This window comes from Taudactylus pleione, unplaced genomic scaffold, assembly GCF_031769625.1.
Source record: "Taudactylus pleione unplaced genomic scaffold, aTauple2 ptg000218l, whole genome shotgun sequence".
Lineage (NCBI taxonomy): Eukaryota > Metazoa > Chordata > Amphibia > Anura > Myobatrachidae > Taudactylus > Taudactylus pleione.
The window spans coordinates 7929455-7956588 of NW_028284620.1; the positions used below are offsets into that span (position 1 = coordinate 7929455).

Below are 27134 nucleotides of genomic sequence, written 5' to 3' on the forward strand. Positions count from 1 at the left end.
GCATTTTCTCTTGTTATTTTGTTTACATGATTGATACCATTGAAAATTAGTGGAAACAGTAATAACGCCACACGATAATTATATACGTTGTTGGGACAATCTAGAGCGCAAGTGAGAGAGTTTCTTTTTTTTAATTTATTTTACCATAGTCTCTCACAGCGACTACTCACAGTGTGATTGGGTCAGGGAGCATTTGTGGGAGGTAATGGGGAATGGCGGCATAGAACGTTGGGTGTGTCACAACCATTTCCGGGGCATGTCACAGCTAGCGTCTGTGATCCCATACGCAGTGACAGTGGCTCTGGCGTCTCAGTACATGCGGCTATTCTGCGCGACCTTAGGGCTACTCAGAAGTCTGATTATTGAAGGCTCTGCCACCGATGCTGCGTCTTTGTACTCAGATGCTTGGATTTGCAAAGCCGCAGGTGGGCGTCTCACTACATTCCTCAGTGTCTGCATCATTTGCATATTTTCACATGCTGCGTACAGGATTGCAGATTGCTCAGTGCTATAGTGTACATGGTTCATGGTGCTGGGAATTTGTTACTGAAACTGTCAAAAGAAAACCTTAAATGTTCTGACTGAGAAAACACTGGCTCTTTTACAATAAAGGGCCTGATTTGGAGATGTACACGATGCCAATATTTACGCAGATTGAGCGATCTTTAGTCATTGCGCATATGTGAAAGACGTACTGCGCACGCACAGCAATTGTTTTGCGATTACGCTCGTACAGAGGATTTACTCGCAAAGCAAGTGACAGGTAGTCAGAGTTTGGGAGAGGTAACAGGGGTGTGGCAAACGTGTCTCATCATTTCCCTGCCATTTCATGGGTATGCATAAATTAGCCACTGCTATCTCCTTCGCAGCATGAGAGGTTTCAGTGTCAGGAGAGCCGCAGTGTTTAAGGCAAGTCAGACGTGACTCAGAAGCTGCATGACTGCCCGATCTGCATTGATGTTACCGATGTTTACACTGTTGCATGTTGTTGGATGGATATGAGAAGGCAGCAATGGGCATCCCTATGCTCAGGGAAGCTTTAGAAGCAGGGATGTTTTAAGAGAGGAGGGGGCCCCGCATGCAGCCTCTGTTTGGGCTCCCTCCTCTCTGTCAGCACACTGAGCGCGGTAGATTCTGGCTTTATTGCATAATGCCAGAATCTACTGCGCAAGCTTGGGTCTCCGGGAAAATGGCACCCGTGCCTATTTTCCCGGGGACATCTTTTCTGTGCATATGCAGATCACCAAGAAAATGGGCGCCGCCATTTTCCCAGTGATTTTTTGCTGCTCTGCAGTGCTGATTCAGTGCTGCGGAGCAGCACATCGGATTCTGCGGAGAGGTAAGTATTGTTAACTATGTGTGCAGGGTGTGCGGTGTGGGCCCCACTGGACCCAGAGGCCTGTGTGCACCGCACACCTTGCACCCATTATAAAGACGCCTATGTTTGGAAGACATTAGCATCTTTCGCTATTGTGATCACCGAGATCGCAGTTGCGATCACATTAGCGTAAATCTCTGAATCAGGCCCAAAGAGCATTAATATAGGATATGTGGTTAAGATGTACCTGTGGTGTATTAGGCGCAACGGTATAGCTTTTCTATTTCCTTCGGAAAGACGGATGATTCTTACTACAAGTGTTCGTATTAAGCTACATTGTTACAGCATCTAGACATTGTCAATCTAGCAGAGATACAGGTTACTATTATATTGGACATGTCATTCGCAGGTTGCTAGTTATTGTGCAGGTTTTTATCTCTCTTTCTCTCTTACAACGCCTTCCCATCTCCCTCCCCACCACCCCCTATTCATAGAAACATAGAATTTGAAGGCAGATAAGAACCACTTGGCCCATCTAGTCTGCCCCATTTTTAAACATATTGTTACCTCAATCCTTCTTCTGAAGGATATCCTTATGTCTATCCCATGCATGTTCAAATTGCTCTACTGTCTTAGCCTCTACCACCTCTGATGTGAGGCTATTCCACTACCCTTTCTGTGAAGTAATTTTTTCTCAAATTTCCCATGGACTTACCACCCTCCAGCTTCAGAACATGTCCTCTTGTTCTAATACTTCTCTTTCTTTGAAAAATGTCTCCTTCCTTTACCTTGTTCAAACCCTTTATATATTTGAACAGTTCTATCATGTCTCCCCTTTCCCTCTCTTCCTATTCTGCACTGGATTTTCTCTCTCTCCTGGGACGCCTTCTCTCTGCCCTGGCACCTTGCCTCCTTTTGCTCTCCTTTTTGCCACGCCACCTTGTCCCCTCTCTCTCCTGGGACTGCTCCTGTCTCCTAGGACCCCTTCACTCTGCCCTTCATCTGTCCCTAGCAGCCATTGAGAGTACCTTTTCCTCGCTCTCCCCCTCCTTTGTGTCCTGGCACCTTCTCTTCTCTCTCAAGTGACCCCTCCTCTCTCCTGGGACCCCTAATCTCTGCCTTGGTATCTTGTCCATTCTCCATTCTAGAACCCCTCCTCTTTATCATGCCACCTAATGCCCTCATCTTTCACCTGGGACCCCCTCCTCTGCCCTGGCACATTCTTCTCTCTGCCCTGGAACCTTCTCCTCTCTCTCTCTCCTGGGACAGCTCATCTCTGCCCTCCTCCTATCCCTAGCAGCTACTGAGAGCAGCGAGAGGGGAGCTTCCACTCAGCTCTAGTCTGCAATTAAGATTATATTACAGATTAAATTTGATACTTCTGATTACATTGGAAGAAAGATCAGCCGATTAACATTCTGTATTTGAACAAATCTGCCATTCTAAAGCCACATACACACTACAATGCAGCATGGCATCGCTCATGATAACCCCCATATAGCCGACTGGGGTTATAGTAAACAACCAGCGGGAGCGCACATCGCTGGTCGTTTTTCAGATACTCACTAGCCAATATTTTGAATGGTTAAACTATTTAGTTACCTTTCAAACTATCGGCTAGTGTGTATGCGGCTTTAGATATCTGAATTAGCTCATGTGAGATCGTTTTACTGTATGTGAATTTGCAACATTATACCAATCTTTATAATTGATGCAGAATTTTGTTTTTGTGCTGCTCGTATTAATATTAGAACTGGACAGAAATCAGACATACAGTACTGACCAAGTATAGAAAGGCTTCAAATAAATCAAGACACAGTTTTAGATAAGTGCTGTGGGAAAAATATAACTGGTAAAACTAAATAAAGGTCTTGTATATTTTTTTTCACGTTGCTAGAGGGAGGGACATGACCATCTTATACATGCTATCACACTGCATAGTTATTACCGATATGATATAGAAAAAACAACGATATTCCGTAAATCTGTAAATGGGGCACTTAGGAGTCTCTTACAGGTTTAACACAAATGAGAGACAAGAATCAAGAAACTGAAAAGTTCTGGCCTTGTGCTGGTGCACAAATTATAAAATGTTATTAAGTTGGTTTAAATAGAATTTTACCATTGAACATCCTGAATACTAAGTGAAATACTGATAAAAGTGAAGTGATTGTGCCCAGAAAAACGTGAACTAAAGTGAATACAAAATTTAAAACAGGTTATTGGTCTCTTATGTAGTATATAAAATAGGTTCTCTATAGTAGAACGAAACGCGTTGATGCTCCTTACTCCCCTACATTCATTCTCACATGTGGATTTTCCAGAACAGTTGTCACCATTTACAGCCGCAGACTTCATTTCTTTACTATTGCTGAATTGTTTATTTTTCAACGGAAGGGAAGGGAGTACTCGGCTATTAAGAAATACCTGCCTCCCACAGCTGTGACCAGACCAGCTACTACAGGATTTCCCCAGCACTGTGATTACTCTGGGAGCAGCTGCTGGCGCTGCCCTGTTGAGCTTCACCTACTGAGCAGTAATACACAAAGCACATCCTCTGCCACTGCCTTAAGTCCCCAGACGTAGGGCATAGCGGTGAGTTACATCTAGCACTCAGATGTTTCAAGCTGGGAATATATTAATAAGTGACAAATATTCTTTTTAAACAGAACTATTATGCATCTTATTGAATGCTGAGACTTTCAAGTTGGGATTATCCCACGGATTTAATTTAGCATTTTCTAACATCTTATACTTTCTATTGAAAGGACTTATTTTTCTTGTGATCTATGTACTAAGAAAGTGGGAATTGCAGTTTTTTTAACATGCTTTTGATATAAATATATTTGATATTATACCTGCTGTAATAAATGCATTATTTTCTTGAGAGAAGCCATTTGTGTTTATTTGATAACAGGTATATTTTGGATTTCATACACTAAGCGCAGTCACATCAGTTTTGTTGTATAAAATAGGTTTTACTTTTCTTTCCTGCCACATATAAGTGTTAATATACGGATTCAGTATGATTTAGCGCTGGCCGCATGGCCGTCAGTTCAAATCCCGACAGCGGCATCCCGGCAGCAGTGAAAATCCCGATAGTCGAAAGGTAAGTATTGACTGACCTATTCTACCCTCTAACCCTCCCTTAGGGGTGCCTAACCCAAACCTCCCCCCACCCCCAAGTGCCTAAACCTAACCTCCCTTCCCCGCCGTCAGAACTATAGGTATAAGGAATATAGGGACAAGATAGAGGTGAATGAAGTACCAGAGGAAGCTGTACTGTGCTAGAGGGAGGGACATTACGGTACAATGCTGACTTCATCTTTCATACAGTAGCAAAATTACTTTTACTGCAGAACAAAATACATGGCCGCACATGTAATACAAATGCTGTTTTTTTTTTTCAATAATGAATTAAAAAAAGAAAATATCACCATTACAAATTTGGCCCAATACGGTTTATGTTCCCACAGTGAGTGAATGAGAAAAATATGCATATATTCACCTGTGTGCAGTGCAGTATGCACCTTGTGGTACACCCGCCAGAGATTCGTATCCCTGCATTCTTAATGCACAATTGCACAAACCCGTCACTAGGTGGAAGAGATATACCTGGAAACAGGAGTATTTACACTAATGTCCAACTATGTACACAGTGACTCGACCTCACTGACCTTTGCCTATGTGAGTACCCGTTAAACCTATTCAGCCATAAGTGTAGATGAAATGCCTGTACTTGGCGAGAACAGTTCCACAGAATGCGCAAGATACACATTGCAAACAGGCGCTAGATCAACTCAGCAGGTCCTAAGTGTTTTAAGTCTCTAGTGATGGCTTGGTAAACTTGCCCTTTCATCTGCTAGGAAAGCATGGTCTCCATGACTACCAGAGGCAGTAACACAAAGATGGATGCAGAGGCGCACACCTACCTTTGTAGCTCCTCAATATAATTACAGACTCAAATTAAGTGTTGCTCTAGTTTTCAGTCGATAAGCTTCTAGGGTACACTGCTTATTTGAAATAAATAATAATAAATAAATAATTTAGTGTAACAGTGACTAGGAAACATTTTCACCAGAACATACATACTTTATTTCATATCTATACCCTGGTTAGAACAAGATTAATCGCTCTGTATTTCTTGAAAAAACTCAAAAAATTCTGTATTATTTTTGTACATTAATATTTTTACACTCAGTTTTCTGCATTCAGATTGTACAAAATAACATTATTTAAAAAAATAAAGTTTTAGTAGGGGGACAATTATTAGAGAGAAACCCCCAAAGCTTCCATTAGTTAATTTTGATTAGAACAGAATCACAAGAGTAGCCTCCATCCAACACAAGCACTCCCACCAATGGGATTTCCTGTACTTCTGTGGGCTCTGGGATGTGGCCCGCTGCCTTCACACACATCCTCCTCACCAGGGTATGCAGGGATCTGGGCACTCCCGGAGGTAGGTCTCAAACTTGCCGCCAGAAACTGACATCATTGTTGTATATGTAGTAAGCTGTAGGTAATGCAACAAAGATAGAACGTTAGAGAACCTTATTTACTTTGTCTTTGGTGGAGATCTATGTATGTGTAGAATAGTATTACAGATATGAAGGCTCAGATACGAGTGCTTTCATATTACTTTGACCGGAACATTATTGCAGTAAGTCTTCTTACTGCACATAGAGTATACAGGTAATATTAATAAAGATCTCTATACACCATTAATTCTGACATCTTCACTAGTGTTCATTAGGAAGACTTATTATAAAGGATTAAATGCACCCACATTCTAAAGGTATTATAGATATTATAATTCCCTGAGAGATCTATAACCTGTATAAAATGTCCTCTGTGACTTATAAGTAGTAGGTGCATTATCCCAGATCATCTTGGAATGTGACATGTAACAATCCCCATATACTTTTAGGTGAGATCTATATAAAATTAATTAGTTTTACCTTATTAAGGACAGGTTTAGTTGAAAGTACATCATAGATTGTTGCAAATGAAATATTCTGTAAAGACAAGCGTATAATGGTACGTTATACATCAGAGAATGTTGCAAATGATATATTCTGTAAAGACAAGTGTATAATGGTACGTTATACATCAGAGAATGTTGCAAATGATATATTCTGTAAAGACAAGTGTATAATGGTACGTTATACATCAGAGAATGTTGCAAATGATATATTCTGTAAAGACAAGCGTATGATATGCTATAACCAGTATAAAGAAATTGTGAATGCTTATGTGTGTTTTAGCCATTATGTAACAATAGGGAGTATGTAACTTATAGTGTACTTTTCTCATTGCTGCAGAACTGTGCAATGGTACACAACACCATCTATGGTCGCCTCAGCAGATTAAACTCATCCAGATAACAAAGTATAAACATGGCAGGACTGGCTGTGTAAGAATATACAAAGCAGCAGAGTAAGAATGGGGACAATTTTATTGTCTTGGTTATTAAATAATATTTGTATCCACCCACTGCCAGGGGAAGCATTATCAATAGATACAAAGAGCGATCTGGTGCACTGTAGCATGGGGGCTATGTGCCAGTGATGCTGCCCCCTTACACACATGGATCTCTGGCCAATATGGGGGGAGCTTGGAGACTGCATTATCTTAAAGACGCATAAATTACCTTTTGGCTAATTCTGTTCATGCACTTCTTGGCTGGCGCTCTTCTGTTATCAATGGGCAGAGGCGGCTTCCAGTGGTCATAATTTGTTTCTAGGACATACCACTCACCCTTCTGAATGTCAAGCCTTAAATGCAAAAACAGATGTCAGTCTGTATATCGTATGCTACACATGTGGTTCTGAGGTAAGTAAATACTCACTCCCATGTATCGACACAGGACTTCCTGGCGCGTGTAATTACACAGGCCTCTCCGGACTTATTACCTCCCAGTATGAAATACGCTGGGGCAAGCATTTCTGTTTTTGATAGAAGATTTTTAGCTTCTTCATAACTGTGTGACACAAAAACACAAAACATGTCTCAGAAGCATCTCCTGACAGATCTGGGGTACACCAATGAGTAGTTTGGTTTGTTGGACCATCTGACCACAGAGTAACAAGGAAAGGCCCATCCAACCAGTATATCACAGCGTGGCATCGACAGAAGCAATACAGAAAGTGCCAAAAACAAGCTCAGTATGTAGGGAATGGGTATGGTCATCTGCCGGTTCATATCACGACAGATGAAGATGCCGACATGGGTGGTAAGTATACTAACCCTACCCCTCTTCCCCCTTTAACCCTCCCTTAGTGGTGTCTAACCCTAACCTCCCCCCAGTGGTGCCTAACCCCTATCCCCCCTTCCCGTACCCTAAACCTAACCCTCCCCAGGGGTGCCTAACCCTAACCTCCCCCCAGTGGTGCCTAACCCCTATCCCCCCTTCCCATACCCTAAACCTAACCCTTCCTTAGTGGTGTCTAACCCTAACCTCCCCCCAGTGGTGCCTAACCCACGACACTTGCATGTACAGCAGCTTCTTAAAGATACTCAAAGCAGAATCATTTCAAAGTGTAGCACTTAGGGTCTGATTCAGCAAGAAACGCACAGGAGAAAATGCACGCACTCGGCCGATGTTTTAGCTCTGCGTATACATTGCAGTGCGAGAACTAGCTATTGCGATGGGTACTGTGTGTGCAGAGGCAACGCAAACCCAGAGAAAAGGGATTGACAGGAAGTGCCATTTTGTGGGGGTGGATGGGCAAACGCAGGCGTGCCTGTGTGTTTGGACGGCGTTTTAGGGGCGTGCATAATTAAGCCATTGCGGTGAAAGACACAGCCTGAGGTCTAGTTGCACGCAGGAAGTGGCACACATCCTGCGTGGAGTCAGGTCAACCACTAATATGCTAATGTGTTTGATGGTTCTCGATGTTTCCGCTGTCTTGCGTGGTATAACAGAACACACGTTGAGGGAAGTGGGAAGGATTGAGTTTTGCTAGGAGTCTGCTTATTCTGCATGCGTATGCATTTATTAGCATATAATCGCAGGGAACAGGTGCGTGCATCTGCATCCGTGCTTTCCTTGCTGAATCCGGCCCTTAGTACAATGAACCAATGAGGAGTCCTAGGAGGAACTCAGGAGATGATATTCTAGATTAGGACATCAGTTTATATCTCATTGGAAAGGTGCCTGTTCAGTTAGAGAAGAAGTAGATTTATGCAACAACCTGCACTTAGTGAAGACATAACAGCTACATGCTTGGCTGAGGCAGATCCATATGTGCCCAGAAGTGGTTAGAATTAGCCAAGAGATATATTGGGTGCTATGAATGGGTTTATAAATTGATACAGAAAAATAAATGGGAGGACTTACCTGGTTGCATTCTCAAGTACACTTCTTGTGAGAAAGCTCATCCAAGCCCCATGTCTTCTTCCAATGATCCACTCAAATACCCCTGTAAATACAGACAGGGGAACATGTGCTAAAGTATTGTACAGTTACAGAGCGAGTAAGGAGTAAACCTATTATAGATTACTTAAATAGTGTCAACATATTCCACTGTACTTTATGTAGATGGGAGGAAAGAAAAGGAGACTGACTGAGACAATAAGGTATAGGGAATCCTTTCCAATCTACAGGAAGAAGGGACATAGGAGAAGCTTAGATATGAACAATAATTGTTTATAAGAGACAGTGTGTAAATGTAGCGTCTAAGCAATGACTCTGATGAAGATATGGAATAAGATTAGCTGTAGTAGTGTCGGTGATGAGGCTGCTGGGTGCCATCTCCTGTAGGTGGAGAACCATGCTTATAGGTAGGAGATGCTATTACACATGATTGGTGGATAGGATGATATGAGAAAGTGGCATCATCTTAAACAAAAAACTCTCCACAAACGGCTGATGTATACTGTAGGTGCAGGCTAAGGAGTATTGTCATAAACATCTGAATAGATAGGTTGTGGTAGCCGGCAGACTGATCTGGTCAGTTCTCCTGTGACGTGGTTATGAGATGATGGATGAGGTTGTGTGTACGACGAATATCTCACCGATATACCCGCCATCAAGGCTGAAACGCTCATTCATGGTCAGAGTCAGGACCCCCTAGAAAGAAAAGCAGAGATATATTTAGTATTGTATAAAACTAGTGATTCCCTCCCTACTCAGCGCAGTTTATATGCTTTGCCAGTATGGTTTGTTCAGCAGAACAGCAGCAGTGTTCAAGGTGGTGAATAATATCCAAACTGTCCAACTATAACAAAGTGAACCCTGAAGGAAACTGTACATAAATGACAACATATTGTTATATAGTCACATTTAAAATGTCAGATGTAAAGTCATACATGGTAACTGTTATTGGGAATGCTCTGTATCCGGACCATTCCGAGTGGTGGTGTGAGTACTAGGTGAGGGTCTCCCCACTGGATTGTGGAGATTGGAAATATACTGTACTACATGTTATATGAGGGCGACACCTCACGTTCATTAGACTCTAATAATCATTACAATGCAGTACCACAGGTAGTGACCGGTCTTGCCGATGTCACTTATAAGTCCAATTAAATATACACTACTAGTTAGCAGCTCGTGAAACTGACGAAACATTGTGCATCTGCGAAAAAGTTCAGGTTGAACGCTCAAACGGGACAATTTTCAGTCATTTCTGCTCAGGGGGGCTGCGAGTAGCAATGTCAGCAGCAGCGGCTGTGCGCGCCTTAACGGAGCAAGAATTGAACAGCACCTTCGGGCGCCATCTAGTGGCCGCCAGCGCGCAAAACTCTTGAATTCCTCCCATAGAGGTGAGGAGCAGTATAATATATATATATATACATATATACACACTAGGGATGTGCAGGCTCGTATAGGTTTGAGTTTGCACGTGGAGTTCGGATTTTTCCCTCCAAAAAAACGGAACTCAGAAAGAGGCAAAACGTCATCTTCAACGGACGAACATCATCATTCCTGGACAAAAGTCCAGGAATGATGATGTTCGTCCGTTGAAGATGACGTTTTGCCTCTTTCTGAGTTCCGTTTTTTTGGAGGGAAAAATCCGAACTCCACGTGCAAACTCGAACCTATCCGAGCCTGCACATCCCTAATACACACACATATTATATACACACACATATTATATACACACACATATTATACACACACACATACACACACACATACACATACACATACACATACACACACACACACACTGTATTTAGAAAGGGTTTTCATATAGTCATCCCACTGAGAAATATTTTGAATAGAACACCACTTCTCACCTCCTGGCTGGAAGAATCATGTTGCACATAGAAGAGGTATGGACCATGGAAAAGTACATACAGTATTGTGTTACATATGAATATAGAAACACAAAAAACTTACAGGTTTCATTCCTGTTAATATCCCAATGTATCCAGCAAAGCTCGTAGACATGAAAACAGTTTCATTATTTTTCTGGAATTTCACATTGACAACAAGTGGCCGGAGCAGCTCAGTGACCATCCAGGAATTGTTCTTCACATCCCAGCTGAGTTACAAGACAGGACAGAAGACAAAACAGAGTCTAACATGAAACACATATGGAGACCATGTTGTCATTTGGTTTACATGCCCTCCTTGTTTCCTGGTGACTTATACTGTACATGCAGCAAATGGGTGGTTGTGATCTTCTGTAACCACTGACCCAACGGTCTATGACAGCCAGGGCATCCAGTGCTGGGACTAGGGACCATATAGTGTGTATATCATTACAATCATTCCAATTCAACAACATGGAGCGGATTCAATAAGCCATGAGGAACTCATGTGCTACTAGAGGTTACCCAGGGCTAGATGACATGGCTCCTTATAGCTTACACCCCATAATGGTAAAAGCAGAAAAGAGCAAGATTTTCTCTCCTGTAAGTCCCATCATGGGTTACGTGAGCTAAAGCTATCCTGTGATTATTCATGTGATGAGGATTTATATGCATGGCCTTGGTAAATGCATGGGAGACCTGAATAATATACTCATCATGTTGCTCCTGTCCCTATAACTACTAAAACCTTTAGGATTTAGGTGACTGTGAGAACACAATGTGCAATGTTACTAGGAGTAGAATTCAGTAAGGGTATTTTTTTGTGATTTTGTCCAATTTTTCCTTATCAATAGACCATACAATTCACAGAACTATAACCCAATATAAATGAAAAGTTTATGCACATAGAAAAAAGCTAAATTGTTCCTGCCTTTAAAATGTGAACCATCTCCAATCGTGAAGGAGTTCAGCAACAAACGGAAAAAAAACATGCAATTTACTGAGCTCATCTATGCTAAAGTATAGTTACATGGGTAATTCAAACAGGATGGGTACGGGATGCCAGGGCTCGGAATTCTGACGCCGACATCCCGTCAGTGTTAGGATAACGACACCTGTCGGTCAGTATCCTAAACCTCCCCCGATCCCTACCCTAACCTCCCCCTCCCTGCACCCTAAACCTAACCTTCCCTCCCCCTTAGTGCCTAACCCTAACCCTCCCTCCAACCCCACTACTTACCTTCAGGATGCCAGCGCCAGGAATCTGGCATGTGTCGGGATTCCGGGACTGGTATTCTAAGCGCCGGGCATCCACTGTGAACGCATCCCATTCAAACTAGGTGCTATTGTGCATAAAAGCACACTGCACTGACATCAGCTGTTATGCAGATAGTCGCCAATTATTATTACAAGATAGCTCCAATTAATGCACTGAAAGAAGCAGATCCATGAAATGTCGACTAAATGTAGATGCCGACAGCGGGAAGCTCAGGGATTGCTTTTTTTATAGGTTTATACGGCCGTGATATGCAGTTTATGGCTTTCAATACAATAGTAGTACCCCTGACCTTCTCATATGTAAGATGGACATTAAAGAGAACACAGACTGTTCACCAAGGAGAACTTTGACAAATAGGCCTTTGCAAACTATACATTAAGCCTATTATGCAGTGTGTTCACTCTTCTATCAAGTGTTTATCAGCCGGTAAGGCAGCAGCAGGGACCGAAGCCACTTAGTTCTCAGCTGAACACACTATGTAAAGTGTGATAAAGCCCTTCAGCTGATTAGCCAGCCCCACATGGTTCTGTGTCTGTTGAAGGATTAAAAGCGATCAGTTATCCCAAACGAGAAATGTGTTCACTCACCCAAGGAATAATCCAAAATCCAGGTTTCTGGCATGCAGTAGTGCCCCTGTAAATATTAGAATACACGAATGATAAATACATAACTATTCAACACTCATTTGACCTTAGCTGCAAAACAAGCAAGTAAATATTACCGGCTGTATCCTCTGCCACGACCGATGTGCAGACAGTGAAAATCTCATAGAAAATGTTAAACAACATTACCTCCCCTGGAATAAAATGCAAATATAACCATTAGTAACAAACACTATTTTAACATCTGAAATGCTGAATTGTTTAATCTGCGTTTCCCACTCACGGATAAGTGCCATACGGGAGGATCAGAATGTCAAAGTCCTGGCTATAACTATTAGCTTTAGTGAAATTAGGAGCTACAAGTGTACAGCCATGGCCAAAAGCTTTGAGAATGACTCAAGTATTGGTTTTCACAAAGTTTGCTGCTTCAGTGTTTTTAGGCCTTTTTGTCAGACGTTACTATGGTATACTGAAGTACAATTACAAGCATTTCATAAGTGTCAAAGGCTTTTATTGACAATGACAAAGTTTATGCAAAGAGTCAACATTTGCAGTGTTGACCCTTCTTTTTTTTTTTTTTTTAAGACCTCTGCAATTTGCTCTGGCCTGCCATGAATCAACTTCTGGGCCACATACTGACTGATGGCCGCACATTCTTGCCTAATCAATGCTTGGAGTTTGTCAGAATTTGTGGGTTTTTGTTTGTTCACCCGTCTCTTGAGGATTTACCACAAGTTCTCGATGGGATTAAGGTCTGGGGAGTTTTCTGGCCATGGCCCCAAAATTTCGATGTTTTGTTCCCCGAGCCACTTAGTTATCACTTTTGCCTTATGGCAAGGTGCTCCATCATGCTGGAAAAGGCATGGTCACCAAACTGTTCTTGGATGGTTGGGAGAAGTTGCTCTTGGAGGATGTTTTGGTCTCATTCTTTATTCACGGCTGTGTTCTTAGGCACAATTGTGAGTGAGCCCCTCCCTTGGCTGAGAAGCAACCCCACACATGAATGGTCTCAGTATGCTTTACTGTTGGCATGAGGTCTTGAAAAAAAAAAAAAAAAAAGGGTCAACACTGCAAACATTGACTCTTTGCATAAATGTAATGTAATTGTCCATAAAAGCCTTTGACACTTATAAAATGCTTGTAATTGTACTTCAGTATACCATAGTAACATTTGACAAAAAGGCCTAAAAACACTGAAGCAGCAAACTTTGTAAAAACCAATACTTGTGTCCTTCTCAAAACTTTTGGCCATGGCTGTATTTCATAATATTGAAAATAAAAAGATTTAACATTGCTTTGTTTAAAGAATGGTTATCATAGTAGTCATGAACAGTGCCTAGCAAAAGTATTCACCCCCCTTGGTTTTTTACCCTTTTTGTTACTTTACAACATATAATTTATTTTTTTAATCTAAATTTTATGTGATGGATCTGCACAAAATCGTCTAATTTGGTGAAGTGAAATGAGAAAAATATATATAAAAAAGAATCTTTATAAATAAAATTCTGAGAATTGGCATGTGCATATGTAATCACCCCCATTGCTATGAAGCCCCTCAAAAGTTCTGGTGCAACCGATTACCTTCAGAAGTCACATAATTAGTGAAATGAAGTCCACCTGTGTGAAATATAAGTGTCACATGATCTGTCAGTATAAACACACCTTTTCTGAAAGGCCCCACAGGCTGCAACACCACTAAGCAAGAGGCATCACACCATGAAGACCAAGGAGCTCTCCAACAAGTCAGGGACAAAGTTGTTGAGAAGTACAATTCTGGGTTGGGTTATAAAAAAAATATCCAAATCTTTGATGATCCCCCGGAGCACCATCAAATCTATCATCATCAAATGGAAAGAACATGGTACCACAACAAACCTGCCAAGAGAGGGCCGCCCACCAAAACTCACAGACTGGGCAAGGAGGGCATTAATCAGAGAGGCATCACAGAGACCAAAGGTAACCCTGAAGGAGCCGTAGAGTTCCACAGCAGAGACTGGTGTATTTGTGCATGAGACCACAATAAGCCGTACATTCCATAGAGCTGGACTTTATGGAAGAGTGGCCAGAAAAAAGCCATTACTTAGTGCTAAAAATAAGAGGACACTATTTGAGTTTGCCAAAAGGCATGTGGGTGAATCCCCAAATGTATGAAGGAAGGTGCTCTGGTCAGATGAGACTAAAATTGAACTTTTCAGCCACCAAGGAAAACGTTGTGTCTAGCGCAAGCCCAACACATCCCATCACCCAAAGAACTCCATCCCCACAGTGAAACATGGTCTTGGCAGAATCATGCTGTGGGGATGTTTTTCAGCAGCAGGGACTGGGAAACTGATTCGAGTCGAGGGAAAGTTGGATGGTGCTAAATACAGGGATATTCTTGAGCAAAACCTGTTTCAGTCTGCCTGTGATTTGAGACTGGGACAGAGGTTCACCTTCCAGCAGGACAATGAACCGAAGCAATCTGCTAAAGCAACACTGGAGTGGTTTACAGGGAAACATTTAAATGTGTTGGAATGGCCTAGTCAAAGCCCAGATCTCAATCCAATTGAGAATCTGTGGTCAGACTTGAAGATTGCTGTTCACAAACGGAAACCATACAACATGAAGGAGCTGGAGCAGTTTTGCCTTGAGGAATGGGCAAAAATCCCAGGGGCAAGATGTGGCAAGCACATAGAGACTTATCCAAAGCGACTTGCAGCTGTAATTGCCGCAAAAGGTGGCTCGACAAAGTACTGACTTTAGGGGGGTGAATAGTTATGCACGCTGAAGTTTTTGGTTATGTTGTCCTAAATGTTGTTTGATTCACAATATAAAAAAAAAAAAAACACAACAACTTCACAGTTGTAGGCATGTTCTGTGAATGAAATGATGCACACCTTCAAACAATCCATTTTAATTCCAGGTTGTGAGGCAACAAAACATGAAAAATGCAAAGGGTGTGAATACTTTTGCAAGGCACTGTATATGTGATACAGTATTGGTCAAGTAACATTTACCTCTCAGAATGTACCATTTATGAGCACCGTAGTGCTGGCTAGCTGCATGTTATATGTATTTTACCAGAGCTGCACCATAGTGAACAGACCCAGGGTAATCAGACTTAAATTTCTCACAAAGATAATTTTGGCAGCACCATATCCATAAACGCATAGTTGATACAAAAACTGTTTTGTGCATATTATAATATATATTGTATAATACATTTATACATGCATTATATTGTGGGGAGTGTGTCACAGTGACAAGCCTCAGTCACTCGTACATATGACACACACCTTTTGCACATGCACAGATGCCCCACAAAAACAAACCTAAGAACGGTTCCTCTTCCACAGGCCAGCTATGTCACCCCAGCACCTGCATAGAGGCTGCACTGTAGCTCACTCACACAATACACAGCCTCACCTATGTCAGTGGTTCACAGGTTACACAGCCTCCCCCTGCCTATCGAGTTTCCTGCACTCCATGCTTAACAACCATTTAATATTTCACTCTGCAGTAATAATATATAAACATAATTAATATGAAATGTTCCCCATATATAGAGATCTGTATACAGTATATATTTGTCTACAGTTATTAATACCTGGCACAATGTTAATTTATGCAGGTACATCTGCCATTGTTAGTCAAAATATTACAGCCTTGCAAAAAGGTATCTAATTTGGGCGATATTATCAATACGATTGAGGCCTATGTAATGTATGTGCCTGATAGGGGTGACAATTATACCTAGTGGAATTCCAGATGCATCTGCGACTCCTTTCATTTCTTCACCAAATGGGGATGGAAGCTTTCCAATGAGGAAAGGCTGCAAAACAAACATATAGAAGCATGAGATGATCCCAGAGACTGAGCAGGGAAGACTGTCAGTATGATAGTCACTAGTGTGTCTATGTGATAATACATGCACTTTCCTTTCATTTACTATAAATTACAAATGATGGACTGCAGGTACTTTGGGGTATAGTTACTAAAGTGAGAATTTTTAGAAGTGGGGATGTTGCCCATAGCAACCAGATTCTATTTATCATTTGTCTAGTAGCTTCTAGAAGATAATAGCTGGAATCTGATTGGTTGCTATGGACAACATCTTCACTTCTAAAAACCTGCACCTTAGTAAATATACCCCTTTGTGTTTACTTTAGTCTTGGTAACTCAGTACTTCCGTTTTTCCCGCTTGCAGCATTGATATAGAATCAGTGCTTGTGTGGCAGCAACTGAAACTCTTAGCTTACTGCAATAAGCAAGTAGTAATCACAGCACAGAAGTCCTGAACTCCCCAGACGAAAAATAAAACTGAGAAACAAAGCGCTCATAAGACATTAGGTTACGACTTTCATTTTAAACAAGTATCAATTTAGCGAGAACATTGCTTAAGTACATAAACGAAGGTCACCTGATTTCTAGATAATGAATGTAATCTAATTACATTACTGTCATTAATACAGCATGGTTTTATAGGAGAAGCAAGTCATCCCGATGCCTCAAAACTCAGACGCAGCAGCAACAACTCTGTCATGTTAAACACTACTGAAATGTTATTATATCAAAAACAGTATGTACAATATTAATCTAGCTTAGATGTGCTTGTAGTTTATTAGCGGCTTCCAAAAGAAAACAAGAATGTTTATTTTCAGGTCAACATTACACATAGGATAATTGAAAAACAGAAGTATACAATTAGTAATTCTATACAGAATCCTCTACAGCAGCAAATTCGTGTAATTAAGAGTTATTACTTCCTAAGCCAAGGTGAGAATGGTATAAGCACCACCTGCAGATCTAATTTATAGGATGACAGAGAGTTACTAAACCTGCATATTGTATAAATAGTAACTCCCACTATAAAGGTTTTCATCCATACTGCACGGTCTGCATATAACACAGGTATATTTTACAAAAGTTGTCAGGATGTCCTATTGTTCCCCACAGTCATTAACAAAAGCAATTATAGTGTCCTCTCAATACCAAAATTGGCCACTTTGTTTGGTACACCTCTCTAGTACTGGGTAGGACCAACTCTTGCCCCCAGAACAGCCTAATTTATTCATGGTATGGATAGAACTAGTGCTGGATACATTGCTTAGAGATTCTGGTCTACATATCACGTAGCTGCTGCAGATTTATTCATGCTGCAAATCTCCCATTCCTCCACATCCCATAGGTGCTCTACTAGCTTGCGACCTGGTGACGGTGGAGGGCTCTGCAGTATGCTGAGCACATTGTTTAGTGTGTGGAACCAGTCTGAGATAAGGTGCGCTTTGGTGACATTGTGCATTATCTTGCTGGAATTATAATACCCAGGTAGGAATGTGGCATTTAAATGATGCTGAATTGGTAGTAAGGGTTCTAATGTGTGCCAAGAAAACCTTCCCCTCACTATTACACCACCTGCATCACCAGCCTGATCTACTGATACAGGGCAGGGTGGGTTTATGGGTTCAGGTTGTTCATGCTAATTTCTGTACTTACAGATGTGTCCACATACATTTATCCTCCGCTCGCACTGGCTAGTTTGCGCATGCGCAGTGTGAAAACAGCGGCCAGGTGCATGCATTCTCTCACTTGCGTTCCTTGCTGAATTAGGCCCTTTGTTATTTAATCCCTCACTCACATCTCAACAAGTGGACTACAAGCGGTATATCCATAATCATATGATATGCTTTTTCCCAATACTGTTGTCCCCTTCACTCAACTCCAAACGACCTATGGTCTCCCTTCTACTGACTACTATAAGTATATTCCAATTGCTTATTGGCTGTGAGATATATATGTTGCCTAATGCTATCAACCCAGCATTGTGTTTCAGCAAACCAGCCTCCTGCAAGGGGGAAATTACCTTTTAGTACTGATATATGCGACCTGTGATTTCTGCTTAATCTATTATCCAATTATCTTGGGAATCTGTTTACATTGTATTTTCCCCTCTCTACAATGATAACGTATTTAAACTAGGGATGTGCAGGCTCGGATAGGTTCGAGTTTGCACGTGGAGTTCGGATTTTTCCCTCCAAAAAAACGGAACTCAGAACGAGGCAAAACGTCATCTTACATGGACGAACATCATCATTCCTGGTCTTTTGTCCAGGAATGATGATGTTCGTCCATGTAAGATGACGTTTTGCCTCGTTCTGAGTTCCGTTTTTTTGGAGGGAAAAATCCGAACTCCACGTGCAAACTCGAACCTATCCGAGCCTGCACATCCCTAATTTAAACTCATTTCGGATTTCTAAAAGTACTAACCACGGTGAGATGTATGTCAGGTTGCTTCACAATTTGTACCTTACTCCGATTAAATTACATAAAATGCGCTCATCTTGCTCTAAATATTGCTGGAATCAATACTCTAAAGTAGACACTTTCGTATTTAGGCACTGCGCCGTTATTCATCCTTATTGGATTGAGGTTTTTTTTACTTATTGTCTAATGTTACCAATACTAGCATAACTCCAGATCTCGCTGTTACATTGGTACCCAGTTTCTATCCCTAAACACGACCATTATCTCAATTATGGAAATCCCCTAAGCCCTCCTACTTTATCTAAGGTCATTTCTGATATTCAGCTTCATTTTGAAATGGAAACATTTGAAGTCCCTAATTCACCTTTACCTTCCTCCCCTGTTATGAAATGATTCTAATGGCACCTTTATGTTACTGAGGGGGATGGAGTTAGTGCCCCACAAGAACATTTGTGCCTCTACTGTATCAGATCCATGGCCTTCTGAACCGCCATTGTAAGCGACCTGATCCGGGTCCTCCGATGCATTTATTTCCCTTTGCATTTTTTCATTTGTGTACCTGATGGTCTGTACTTTATCATGTATCCTATAGATTTGCACCTGTCCACCTGTCTTGTATTTACGAGTATTTATAGGTCTCTGAATGTCTGCTTCTTTTGTAATCCTCACCCTACTTTCACTTAAAAAGCTTTAATAAAAATATTGAAGAAAAAAAAAAAAAAGACATTTTTGCTCAAGAACTGCTGCTCAATGGATGTTTTGTTTTCTGCACCATTCTCTGTACATTCAAGGGACTGTTGTGCATGAAAATTATAGGCGATAAGCAGTTTCTATGAAAATCAAACTCCCTTATATCACATTTCTTCCACATTCTGGCATCTGGTTTGAACAACTGAACCTCTTTGCCCATGTCTGCATGCTTTTATGCACTTTATACATTCAGCTAGTGGTAAGCGTGATGGTTTGGGGTTTGTTATAGACAGGGATCACTGAGCTCTATGAGCAGATCCCCATGCCTAGAGGAGTTCTGCTTATACAGGTTAACTTGTATTTTCTAACACAAATTTAGTGAAGTCAAATACATGTACCATCCGTTTGGTAAATACACAGACACTAGGACAGGTGTGTCTAGCCTTTGGTAAAACACATAACTAATGCAATGTTTACCAAGTTTATGCTTTATTAATATAGGCATACTTCCCAACTGTCCTCCTTTTAAACTAAAAATCCCTAGTCCGGATTCTCTTCGTAATCAGATATAAATATCCGTATAGGTGATTGCATTCATTGGCTTCCATGAGGGTTAGCAAGTCTTATTCATTTTAAATAAAGATTAAACAAGCATTGTTGAACTTTCTGCAATGCACTATGGTGCACATTTCACAGCTAGGGCCGAATCCAATTAGACGTGAAAACGTTAAGTTTTCGCATGTGTAGACTTTTGCACCTTTCGCCCGAATGTGTCACTTCTCGCACAATCCTATTGCAAACGACGCGAATCGGCATTCTCCTGATATTCTGGTGTTAAGTGCGAAATGTGCAGATGAAAATGGGGAAAATTGCCTGTACCCCAAAAACAGACAAACACGGTAACAGTACAGAAGTCTGTTAGGGGACATAAGCAATAGGATTAGGTTTCTATATTTGTGTCAAATGGCTGTTATAGGTGTTTTTGTTTAACAGAGAATAAATTATAGAAAGCAATATTTTGTTTGGAAAAATAAATGGTTGTAGTTAAACTGGGGGGTACATAAAATGGGTGTAAATATATTTGTCATAAAAGTGCATTTTTTTAAAAATGTTAAATATACACTTGTCACTTACAGCCCCCAAAATACCTATCCCACTACTTAAAACCCCCAAAATGACATGTCATTATTGGCCAAATTAAGCCAATTAAAAAATTATTTTGGCCTGATAAGACATTAGGTGGTTGGGGGTGTCCAAGGGGTTCTGAACCAAGTCCCAACATTTTTTAGCCAAAAATAAGGGGATTTTGCTAAACTATTCACCTGCTCGGAGATGGTGTAAACTTTTCATGGCCTTTGCCTATGGGGAATTCACACCGGCAAAAAGTTGCGATTAACAAGATGGCACGACACGCATTTTTGGCGAAAGGTCCACAGAAGTGGAAACTTTTCACCCGTTTGCGGCTTTTCGCATCTAATTGGACACAGCCCGTAAGTGGGGGGCGTCGTATAACAGTGGTCATCATTGTTGCATCACAGCACTGTAATTATGGGTCAGATTCTGACCAGGGCCATTTTGGTGTAGAGTTTGGATGTTCTTACCATATTTGTGCGATTTCTTTCTACATTCTATACTGGTAAGTTAATTGCTTTTAACAAAATAAACCTAACTAGTGTGTGTGACTAAATAGTCTCTGTAAATCGCAGTGTAATATGCTCTCGAATAAAAAAAATAAAGACACCAACAACTTTAATTAATATAATCTCTGTTTCTTTCATTGAAAAAACAGGAACAATTGACTGGATTGCAATAGAGACAGGTTCACATATAATAGCATCTACTACACTTTCAATTGTTTCAGATTTAGGATTCATCAAAATTTATGTCCGGCTGTCCACACAAATGAAATAAAAGGCAGAAAACTATTGACGGGCCCTACAAGGGCCCGGCGATGTTACTCTGGTCTCCCAGCCTCCCACTAACAATAGAGGCAGCCTCTTTTGAGCACAGGCAATAGAGGTCAGACTGGGATATTGAAACACCTGCACCAAACTGCCGTATGCTTAGAAGAGACCACCGCTCTTTTGAACACAAGCATACATGCATTTGCTAACACAAATCTAAGGCCATTCGGACTGTTGGGAAGTTTAATATTTATTTACATTTAATTATGTAGCATCAGCATATTCAGCTGGAAGTTTATTAGGAGATAAGGAGGTGTTTTGGGCCTTGATTAAGAACAGTGTGCATGGAAGATTTATACAAAGGATAAGTGGAAATACAGGTGGTCTCCTCATATCCTTAGCACCCTGCAATGATTAATTTACACTTGCTCATAATACATTTATATATTAATGCTACTATGTGTTATAAACCGTAAACTTACCAGTTTTGTATCCACGATGTCAATAAGTTTTGGAAAAAAAGAAGTTGCCAGATCCTTAATTTGCTGAATAAGAAACATTAGCTATAAATTGGGGGAGAAATAAAAAAATCACATTACTGGACTATGAAGCATATCACACAATGGCTACTAATGTAATAATACAAGTTATAATGATGTGTTCAGATGTAAACCTGCTCTCAACCTGTAGACAATCACAGCCTTCAAATTCTTATTGTAGTCTCCATCTTCTGTGGTCACTGCTACTGTCACAAATGAGTTCACATGAGTGATGTCAGGCATACATAGCATGGTGGGGGATAGGGCGTCATTCATTAGCCCCCCGAGAATTAAGGATCAGCAGTAAGAGGTACTGACTAAATACACTGTGCTGGAGAGGGTGTATGTAGCCAGTCACTAGGGATAGGACAGGTTATACAATAAACCATTTTATTCTAGTTCTAGTTTGGACATAGAACAAGAGAAATAAAAACATAAAATTGGTCTAAAAGCTTTAATTTCTTTAAAATAAATCTACACTCACCGGTTCTTTCTTATCGCTTATTAACTTTTGCCACCTCTCACTGGGTGGTTGGTCCAGATCTACCATATACCATGGCACATTTCCTTTGAATCTATAAAAAAAGAATAATTATATTTGAAAGAAAATTATTTATATTTGTATATATATATATTTATATATATATATATATATATATATATATATATATATATATATAAAGTTTGTGAACGGCTCATATTTTTCTATATTTCTACCGAAAACTGAAATTACCGCATTCTAATTTCACCTTTAAAATATCGGCTAAGCCTAAAGGTTCACATACTTTAATGACTCACAGAAGTGCGATATTGGATCATTGCATGCACCAACTGGAGGTCCGACTGGGATTTCAACCCCCTAGTATGTCTTCAGGGATCCAAAAGGTACCACTCTGAAGTTTTCATCCAAATTATCTGATGTTGTTCAAATCCATCCAGTGGAAGGCCCAGAACAGGCTCCCTGGGTCAAAGTTCTGCCCAGCGCACTTTGCCATGAGGTCCACCCAGACCCCAACCAGTCCATTAGGCATCCCAGACCAAATGCCACCCCTCTGAAGTTTTCATCTAAAGGAAGGCCCAGAATCGTCTCTAAGTTCTGTCCAGAGTGCACCGACCCGGACCTTAACCCCCTAGTATGTCTTCTGGGATCCAATTTTCCACTCTGAAGTTTCATTCAAATCCATCCAGTGGAAGGCTCAAAAGAGGCTCCCAGGTCAAAGTGCATGCAGCCCATTACAACTATCCAGGAATCTGATCTATGTCCAGCAGGGTACATTACGGAAACCCCTGCTCATTTACCTAAGGTGACACTCACATTTTCAGACTGATGCTACTTGCTTCTTATGAAGCCTGTCCGCTATAGCTGCTTGGCCAATCATGATCCGAGAAAATTTTCTTCACCTATACTTCTCATTGGACACATATAGGGACTTATTTATGAATCTTTTTTTACTAAAATAATATGAAAACTGGTGTTTTCACATTATTTTAGGATCACTTAAATGTATCGGAGGGCTTTTGGGGCAGTTTTCTTAAAAATGCTCCAAACCCTTAAATTTGCATTATTTCAGTAGGCAGATCGCATTCCCATACCTGTAATGGGAAATGCAATCTATTTCAGATTTACCAAAATAAAGTGTAAAACAATACCGGGAGGGAGCCCTGTGATAACGCTATCTGGAGATGGCGTTAAGCAGGGTTTCCTCCAGTTTCACCTACTGTAGCTCAGCTTTCCTTGCCTGCTGACAGGGAGAGCAGAGCCCAGAGTAAGTTCTGTAATCAGACATGTGTGTCTGATAGACCACAGGTTGATCACAGTAAAAAAACAACACGCTTAGCTTCGTTCAGGTGATCTGTGAACCAGTCATCTGATCCGTAAACTGAGATGCTGTGAATACTTGGCAGCATTCTCAGGTTACTGCAGGGATCAGGTGACCAGATAACCGGATCACAGAGGAGCTCACCAATCACCTAAACAGAGGTAAGTGTAAGCTAAGCGGGGGGAGGGGGCAGGATAAGCACACACATGGGTTGTTGTCTTGCAAAAAATACCGTGAGGAGAGGAAGCGCATGGACACATCGATGCGAATTTGGCTGAATTTATCACACCCCATCCGCACCCGATATGCGGTTTGTGTTAAGTATGCCAGGGGCAGAATTAGCGGCGGTGCAGCCGATGCATTGCACCGGGGCCCGCTGTGGTGCAGGGGCCCATAGCCACTCCTGCACCGCCGCCAGACCCCCGGGCCCCACAAGTGTAGGGCAGACCCCAGTGACAGCGGTCTGCCCTACACAGTTTACAAACACACAGCTGCCAGCGGCGGCTGTGTGTTTGTAATAGCAGCTGATGAGAGTCAGACAGACTCTCATTGGCTGCTGCGTCGTCCACGGAGGGAGCCGGCTGGAGCTCACTCATGAGCTCCGTCTTCCGGCTCCCTCTGCAGCGGGTGATGGGAGAGACGTCGCGTCATGACGTCTCTCATATCCCATGGTGCAGAGCGAGAGCAGGCCGGGAGAAGCGTCCGGACAGCGGCGGTCGTCGGCAGGAGCGGGGATCAGGTAAGTTGTGTTTTTTTTGTTTGTTTGTGTAAGGGGGCACTTGCACAGCATAAGGGGAGGGGGTGCTACTATGGGGGCACTGGCACAGCATATAAGCTACTGGGGGCACTTTATAGAGTGGGGGGCGCGCTACTATGGCCAATGTATAGGGGGGGGCTGGCCACTACTTGGGGCACTGCATAGGGGGCACTGCACAGGGGGGATTACAACTGGGGGGACTACTACTGGGGACACTGCATAGGGTGGACCACTTCTGGGGGCACTGCATAGGGGGGGACCACTTCTGGGGGCACTGCATAGGGGGGGACCACATCATAGTCTTGCACCTGGGCCCACCAATGAAATATGCCCAATAAAGAGGTCAAGAACTGCACGTGACCTGAGAGTGACAGGTTGTACATGTTATCTCTAGAGTACCAGGAAATGTATTTATATAGTACACACATGTTCCATAGTGATTTACAGAGAATATTTGGCCCCAGTGGAGCTTGCTAATAATAACAATCACTTGCTTACTTCCTGAATAATGTTGTGACTTACGTAGGTCCAGAGGGAGGGTAAGAGCCACTTCTGCAATCCTCCGTATACTGAAACAAGACGACATTGCTGTTAGCATATCTCTGTCCCTATATTACTTTGTTTTCCTGGATTTCCTGACTGATAGTTCTATCTTAACAGCTCTGTTAACACTGGACACATTGTAACCTGGTTTTCATCCCTGACAAACTATAGTGTAAGAACTATTATTATTATTCCAAATGTGTTTCAATCTCACATATACTGCTGTAATACACTTCTCAGTCACCCTGGGCATAACATTATATAATAAATCAGTGTGTAATAGGAGGGGAGCTGTCACTGAGCAAAGGCCTGTAAGTTAGAGATTACACAAACACACAAAGCAGTGACAGCTATAGAACACAGTAGACTTTAGAGTACTGTACTCTATGTAATAGTCATTATGTCCGCCTGTCTCTAGGAGGCTGGAGCAACCTGTAACTTCTCAGCTACTATTCTCAGCACTCTTAAAGAGCATGCTGTGACTTGTAGTCCCGCCACAGCTGGAGATGTGCGGAAACGGGATCACAGTGACATTAGGGCACTAACCCCATACACTCACCGGGGGCACATCCTGTGCCAGGCTCAGCCCACACCCCGACAGTAGGAGAGCCCACACCACCAGCACCGGGAGCTGCATCACTCCCAACCCGTACTGACAGCAGCACCGGTACCGCACACACTATATATACACAGCTGTCACATGACCGCTCCTGGAGCGTACCACTACAGCTGCCGGAGGGGAGACCAGTAGCTGCTAACACTAATGGTCCTTAGTATCACATGCATATATCATTCCAGCAAACACCCCTAACATGCAATGGCGTTCACTGTGTGGTCTGACTGTCTGTCAGTGAGTGAGTGAGAGTGCATCACTGTGTCACAGGACACTGACTATGCACATCACGCTGTCTCAGATGAATGATCGAACATGTTTTGCAGAGAAAGCAGATTAAAGGGGAATTCCCTGATTTTAAAGAGGGAACACAGGATTTTCCTAAAAATCTTAAACTGGGCATACACTCTACAATTATATGTCAGATATCTGTCCAGTCTGGCTGGTTGGAATGGAAACCTGGTAATATATGGGAGCAAATGACAATCGTCCATATGGCCTTAAACACTGAAAAATGGACAAAAATGATTGTTAAAATTGGTTCAATTCATGTGATTTAACAAATTTGTCTGAATGGCCATTTTTGTCTGTTTTTCAGTGTTTGTGAGCAAATGGACGATCGTCATTTGCTCCCATACATTACCAGATTTTCATTGCAACCAGCCAGATTGGACAGGTCTGACAGATAATTGTATAGTGTATGCCCAGCTATGTCAGATATCTGACCAATCTGGCTGGTTGGGATGAAAACCTGGTAATGCATGGAAGCAAATGACAGTCGATCATATGGTCTTTATCACTGGAAAACGGACAAAAAAAACAATTGTTCAAATTGATTAAATTTGTGTGTTTTAACCAATTTGTCTGAACGACCATTTTTGTCTGTTTTCCAGTGTTTGTGAGCAAATGGTCAATTGTCATTGGCTCCCATACATTACCAGGTTTTCATTCCAGCCAGCCAGATTGGATAGATATCTGACAGATAATTGTATAGTGTATGCCCAGCATTAGTAATGATAGTGAGGTGAGGGGATATTGGGCTGTGCTTAAAAAGAATCTTTTGGTTAATATGAAATGAAAGTACCATTATCCTTAGTTACCCATAGTGCCTAGAACTCTCCAACCCTTCTGGCAGAAGTAATTGCCACCAGGACAACACTAGTTCAGTGTCTGTCATATCAGCAATAATTCCTGTATTGGTTCAAACAGAGCATTAAGCACTAGACTGAGAGGCCATGGGGTCACAATGGATCTAAAAGAGGGGAGAATTGTCATCACCTGCTATATGATGTATGATTGAATCTTGTGAAGTGAATTTAGGGCCTGATTCAGACCCACTCGCGAGCGGCTGTCCGCTCGCAAGTGGGTCGATGTTCTGGACTGAGCATGCGCACGACGGAGGGAGCTCCGTCGTGCGCATGCGCCAGACGCGACGAGCGAAGGAAAGTCCTTCGCTCGTTGTGTCCGATCAAAGGGGGCGTGCTGTCAATGTTGATTGACAGCACGCCCCCTTTGGTAGGCGTGCCGGGGGCGTGCCTCCCTGACGGGGGCGTTCCCACGGGAAC

General features: G+C 41.9%; 1 protein-coding gene across 1 annotated transcript; it reads right to left on the minus strand.

The window, feature by feature from the left end:
• Positions 1–5389: 5389 nt before the first annotated feature.
• ASAH1 (N-acylsphingosine amidohydrolase 1) lies at positions 5390–25647 on the minus strand. Its single transcript, XM_088478767.1, has 14 exons — positions 25516–25647; positions 24936–24982; positions 22321–22411; positions 21780–21860; positions 16193–16271; positions 12580–12654; positions 12446–12491; positions 10665–10809; positions 9335–9389; positions 8658–8739; positions 7167–7298; positions 6969–7092; positions 6277–6333; positions 5390–5831 (listed from the first exon to the last, which is right to left on the minus strand). The coding sequence occupies exons 1-14, from the start codon at positions 25591–25593 to the stop codon at positions 5742–5744; spliced, it is 1182 nt and encodes a 393-aa protein (XP_088334893.1). The 5' UTR covers positions 25594–25647; the 3' UTR covers positions 5390–5741.
• Positions 25648–27134: the final 1487 nt, after the last annotated feature.